General features: G+C 55.6%; 1 protein-coding gene across 1 annotated transcript; it reads left to right on the top strand.

Annotated features, from left to right (window-relative positions):
- The first annotated feature begins 2,639 nt into the window (after positions 1-2,639).
- Positions 2,640-5,073, top strand: LOC116457855 (TIR domain-containing adapter molecule 1-like). The gene is given in 4 exon segments (XM_032137339.1): positions 2,640-3,509; positions 3,511-3,605; positions 3,902-4,862; positions 4,864-5,073. Coding segments are annotated over 4 exon segments (2,136 nt in total).
- The last annotated feature ends 785 nt before the right edge of the window (positions 5,074-5,858 follow it).

Raw genomic sequence — 5,858 nt, forward strand, 5'->3', positions numbered from 1 at the left:
TTTTTTTTTTATTAGAGACGGTTTCACTATGTTGGCCAGGCTGGTCTTGAACTCCTGACCTTGTGATCTGCCTGCTTCAGCCTCCCAAAGTGCTGGGATTACAGGTATGAGCCACCATGCCTGGCCAAACAATTACTTCTTAAATTGATGAATGAATGCTATGTATGTATCCTTCCATGCAACCTCTACTTCGTCAGCTCAAGCAATCCTCCTGCCTCAGCCTCCTGAGTAGCTGGGACCATAGGCACACACCACCAGGCCTGGCTCCAAACTTTTTTCTTTTTTACGTGGAGTCTTGCTCTGTTGCCCAGGCTGGAGTGCAGTGGTGCAGTTTCAGCTCACTGCAACCTCTGCCTCCCAGGTTCAAGCGATTTTCCTACCTCAGCCTCCTGAGTAGCTGGGATTACAGGCGCCTGCCAACATGCCCGGCTAATTTTTTTTTTTTTTTTGAGAAGGAGTCTTGCTCTTTCACCCAGGCTGGAGTGCAGTGGTGCGATCTCGGCTCACTGCAGGATCCGCCCCCTGGGGTTCACGCCATTCTCCTGCCTCAGCCTCCCGCGTAGCTGGGACTACAGGCACCTGCCACCTTGCCTGGCTAATTTTTTTGTATTTTTAGTAGAGACGGGGTTTCACCATGTTAGCCAGGATAGTCTCGATCTCCTGACCTTGTGATCCGCCTGCCTTGGCCTCCCAAAGTGCTGGGATTACAGGCGTGAGCCACCGCGCCCGGCCTAATTTTTTGTATTTTTAGTAGAGACTTGGTTTCACCATGTTGGCCAGGCTGGTCTCGACCTCCTGACCTCATGATTTGCCCGCCTTGGCCTCCCAAAGTGCTGGGATTACAGGTGTGAGCCACTGTTCACAGCCCAAACTTTTTTTTAAATTCACAAGGTCTCTTAAAAATATTGGAATTGATTGTCATCCCGACAAAAATGAGCAGATTTCTAAAAATCTAGATCTCTGGCTTCTCTTGAAAAATGAGCAGATGTGGCGCCCAGCTCCCTTGCCATATTCTGTTAATCTCATAGTCCAACCCTGGCACAGTGTTGGAAGGACTGCACAAGACTGCAAATACCAGGATGCTGGTCCTTGAGGACCATCTAGAAGGCGGACTACTTTATTTATTTATTTATTGAGATGGGGTTTCTCTCTTGTCGCCCAGGCTGGAGTGCAATGGTGCGATCTTGGCTCACTGCAACCTCTGCCTCCCAGATTCAAGCGATTAAACTGCCTCAGCCCCCTGAGTAGCTGGGACTACAGGCTCCCACCACCACACCCAGCTAATTATTTGTATTTTTAGTAGAGACAGGGTTTCACCATGTTGGCCAGGCTGGTCTTGAACTCCTGACCTCAGACGAGCCGCCCACGTCAGGCTCCCAAAGTGCTGGGATCACAGTGAGCCACCATGCCCAGCCGAGGCTGACTACTTTATTTAGCAAGCATGTATTGAGCATCTACTGGCTTTCAGTCATCAAGCTCAGAAGTTTCTGTGTGTTAATGTAACTCAATTGCCCAAAAGAAGTCTATAAGTGTATGCCATTAGGCGCACAGCCTCCACAGCCAGACTGCCTGGGTTCAAATCCATCCTCTGCCATCCACTGATAATGTGACTTTGGGCAAGTGACATCACCTCTGTGTGTCTCACTTTCTTCGTCTGTAAATGGGGAAAATAGTGTAATAGTGTTTACCTCTCAGGTAACACCAGGTAAGTATCAGATGATAGCTTTTTTTTTTTTTTTGAGACTGGGTCTCGCTCTGTTGCCTAGGCTGGAGTGAAGTGGCACCATCATAGCTCACTGCAGCCTCAACCTCCTGGGCTTAAGCGATCTTCCCATCTCAGCCTCTGAAGTAGCTGGGACAACAGGCACGTGCCACCACGCCCAGTTACTTTTTTTGTTTTTTGAGCCAGAATTTCACTCTGCTGCCCAGGCTGGAGTGCAGTGGCATGATCTTGGCTCACTGCAGCCTCCACCTCCTGTGTTCAAGTGATTCTCCTGCCTCAGTTTCCCAAGTAGCTGGGATTACAGGAGTGCACCACCACACCTGGCTAATTCTTTGTATTTTTAGTAGAAATGGGGTTTCACCATGTTGGCCAGGCTGGTCTTGAACTACTGACCTCAGGTGATCCCCCAGCCTCGGCCTCTGAAAGTGCTGGGGTTACAGGCATGAGTCCCCTCACCCAGCCCAGCTAATTTTTAAAATTTTAGTAGAGACAGAGTCTGGCTATGTTGCCCAGGCTGGTCCCGAAGTCCTGGGCTTAAGAGATCCTCCAGCTTCAGCCTCCCAAAGTGCTGAGATCACAGACATGAGCCACCACACTGGCCTCATAGCATTTTGCAGAGGAAGAAATGGAAGTTGGAAGTTGAAGGAGGTGACGTGTTGCTGAAGGTCACCTGGCTAGGTCTGGGTGGCAGGCAGGGAAAGCAGGTGGGGGTGTGTGGGCCGCCTTCCCGTGCTGACCTTTCTTAGAGGTAACTGTGTTTGCCTCTGCTGTTTCCTACAGATCTGCTCGGGCAGCTCCCGCAGAACCTGAAACAGTGAATGGGTAGGGGACACTGGCCATGCAGAAGGCGGGCAGTGTGGAACATGCCTTCACCACTCCCAGTTTCTGCTGCCTGAGCCTGCACCCACCTGTGCCCATGGCCTGCACGGGCCCGTCACTTCCTAGCGCCTTCAACATTCTAGGTGCAGCAGGCCAGGACAAGCTCCTGTATCTGAAGCACAAACTGAAGACCCCACGCCCAGGCTGCCAGGGGCAGGACCTCCTGCATGCCATGGTTCTCCTGAAGCTAGGCCAGGAAACCGAGGCCAGGATCTCCGTAGTGGCATTGAAGGCTGATGCAGTGGCCCGGCTGGTGGCCCGCCAGTGGGCTGGCGTGGACAGCACTGAGGACTCAGAAGAGCCCCCAGACGTGTCCTGGGCTGTGGCCCGCTTGTACCACCTGCTGGCTGAGGAGAAGCTGTGCCCAGCCTCACTGCGGGACGTGGCCTACCAGGAAGCACTCTGCAGCCCCAGCTCCAGGGATGACCACCAGCTGGGGGAACTTCAGGATGAGGCCTGAAACCGGTGTGGGTGGGACATTGTTGGGGATCCAGGGAGCATCTGGACGCTCCAGTCCAATCTGGGCTGCCTCCCACCATCCTCAGCTTCGCCCTCTGGGACCAGGAGCCTCCTATGCCCCATCGATGGTGTTTTGGGCTGGAGCCAAGGGTTCTCCCTGCAATCCATGGACAGCCCCGCATCCCTGGCCAGCAACTTGGAAATCAGCCAGTCCCCCACCATGCCCTTCCTTAGCCTGCACCACAGCCCACATGGGCCCAGCAAGCTCTGTGACAACCCCCAGGCCAGCTTGGTGTCTGAGCTTGTCCCCGGTGGCTGCCAGGAGCCTGAGGAGATGAGCTGGCCGCCATCGGGGGAGATTGCCAGCCCCCCAGAGCTGCCAAGCAGCCCACCCCCTGGGCTTCCCAAAGTAGCCCCAGATGCAACCTCAACTGGCCTCCCTGACACCCCCTGCAGCTCCAGAAACCAGCACCCACTATCCAGTGGAGTGCACTGTGGGGTCTGCAGGCCCCCAGTCTCTCCCCTCGCCCATTTTGAAGCCTGTCAAAAACCACTGCCCTGGCCGGGCGCGGTGGCTCACGCTTGTAATCCCAGCACTTTGGGAGGCCGAGGCGGGCGGATCACGAGGTCAGGAGATCGAGACCACGGTGAAACCCCGTCTCTACTAAAAATACAAAAAATTAGCCGGGCGCGGTGGCGGGCGCCTGTAGTCCCAGCTACTTGGAGAGGCTGAGGCAGGAGAATGGCGTGAACCCGGGAGGCGGAGCTTGCAGTGAGCCGAGATCGCGCCACTGCACTCCAGCCTGGGCGACAGAGCGAGACTCCGTCTCAAAAAAAAAAAAAAAACCACTGCCCTGTCAAAGACCAGACGCCACTTCAACTTTCTGTGGAAGACACCACCTCTCCAAATACCAAGCCATGCCCACCTACTTCCACCACCCCAGAAACATTCCCTCCTCCTACTCCTCCTCCTCCTTCATCAGCCCCTTGTTCAGCTCACCTGACCCCTTCCTCCCCGTTCCCATCCTCCCTGGAATCGTCATCGGAACAGAAATTCTATAACTTTGTGATCCTCCACGCCAGGGCGGACGAGCACATCACCCTGCGGGTCCGGGAGAAGCTGGAGGCCCTTGGCGTGCCCGACGGGGCCATCGTCTGCAAGGATTTCCAGGTGCCAGGGCGTGGGGAGCTGAGCTGCCTGCAGGATGCCATAGACCACTCAGCTTTCATCATCCTACTTCTCACCTCCAACCTTGACTGCCACCTGAGCCTGCACCAGGTGAACCAAGCCATGATGAGCAACCTCAGCGACAGGGGTCGCCAGACTGTCATCCCCTTCCTGCCCCTGGAGAGCTCCCCAGCCCAGCTGAGCTCCAACACGGCCAGCCTGCTCTCCGGCCTGGTGCGGCTGGACGAACAGTCCCAGATCTTCGCCAGGAAGGTGGCCAACACCTTCAAGCCCCACAGGCTTCAGGCCCGAAAGGCCATGTGGAGGAAGGAACAGGACACCCGAGCCCTGCGGCAAGAGAGCCAACACCCGGACGGTGAGCGGATGCAGGCGGCGGCCCTGAACGCGGCCTACTCGGCCTACCTCCAGAGCTACTTGTCCTATCAGGCACAGATGGAGAAGCTCCAGGTGGCTTTTGGGAGCCACATGTCATTTGGGACTGGGGCGCCCTTTGGGGCTCAAATGCCCTTTGGGGGCCAGGTGTCTCTGGGAGTCCCGCCACCCTTTCCCACTCGGCCGGGGTGCCCGCAGCCACCACCCCTGCACGCGTGGCAGGCTGGCACCCCCCCCACTGCCCTCCCCACAGCCAGCAGCCTTCCCACAGTCCCTGCCCCTCCTGCAGCCCCCAGCCTTCCCTACGGCCTCACCTGCACTCCCTCAGAGCCCAGGACTGCAACCCCTCATTATCCACCATGCACAGGTGGTACAGCTGGGACTGAACAACCACATGTGGAACCAGAGAGGGTCCCAGGCGCCCGAGGACAAGACACAGGAGGCGGAATGACCGTGTATCCTTGCCTGACCACCTGGGGAACACACCTGCACCCAGGCATCAGCTTTGAGCAGGATCCCACAGACCACTTCGGTCTGCCTCGTGCCCTGTGGACCGTGGAAGATGGGGTCATCTGCCACTTTCAGGACATTGCCCGGGAGCGCTTCATTTAGGACCAGACGGGCTGATGATGCCCTGGCTTTCAGGGTAGTCAGAACTGGATACAGTGTTTACAGTTCCAATCTCTCTATTTCTGGGTGAGGGGTCTTGGTGGGAGGGGTATTGCTACTGTCTTTTAATTATAATAAATATTTATTGAATGCTTCCGCAGCGCCATTGTCTTCTGGGACACCTTCTGCCTGGCTATTTGTTATAAAACACGTGGCTCCTGCTCCCGCAAAAGGGAACCAGAAGCAGGAAGTGGCCGCTTCTTCTTGGAGGGCGTAAACCAGAATCTGCCCTCATCCCATTGGCCAGAATAAAATCACATGGCCCTGCTCCTGTCGCAAGGAACGCTGGGAAATGTAGTCCTTTTGAGTGGCCATGGGCCTCCCGAGTCTGGGTTCTAATACCAGGAAAGCTGGAGGGAAAAGATATTGTGGAGTCGGGGGAGGGTGCAGCCTGGGCAACATGGTGAGACCCCGTCTCTTCAAAAATACAAAAATTAGCTGGGCGTGGTGGTGCACACCTGTAGTCCCAGCTACTCAGAAGGCTGAAGTGGGAGGATTGCTTGAGCCCAGGAGGTGAAGGCTGCAGTGAGCTATGAATGAATGAATGAGTGAATGAATGAATGAGTG

The sequence above is a fragment of the Hylobates moloch genome, unplaced genomic scaffold (assembly GCF_009828535.3).
Source record: "Hylobates moloch isolate HMO894 unplaced genomic scaffold, HMol_V3 SCAFFOLD_18, whole genome shotgun sequence".
NCBI classification, from domain to species: Eukaryota; Metazoa; Chordata; class Mammalia; order Primates; family Hylobatidae; genus Hylobates; species Hylobates moloch.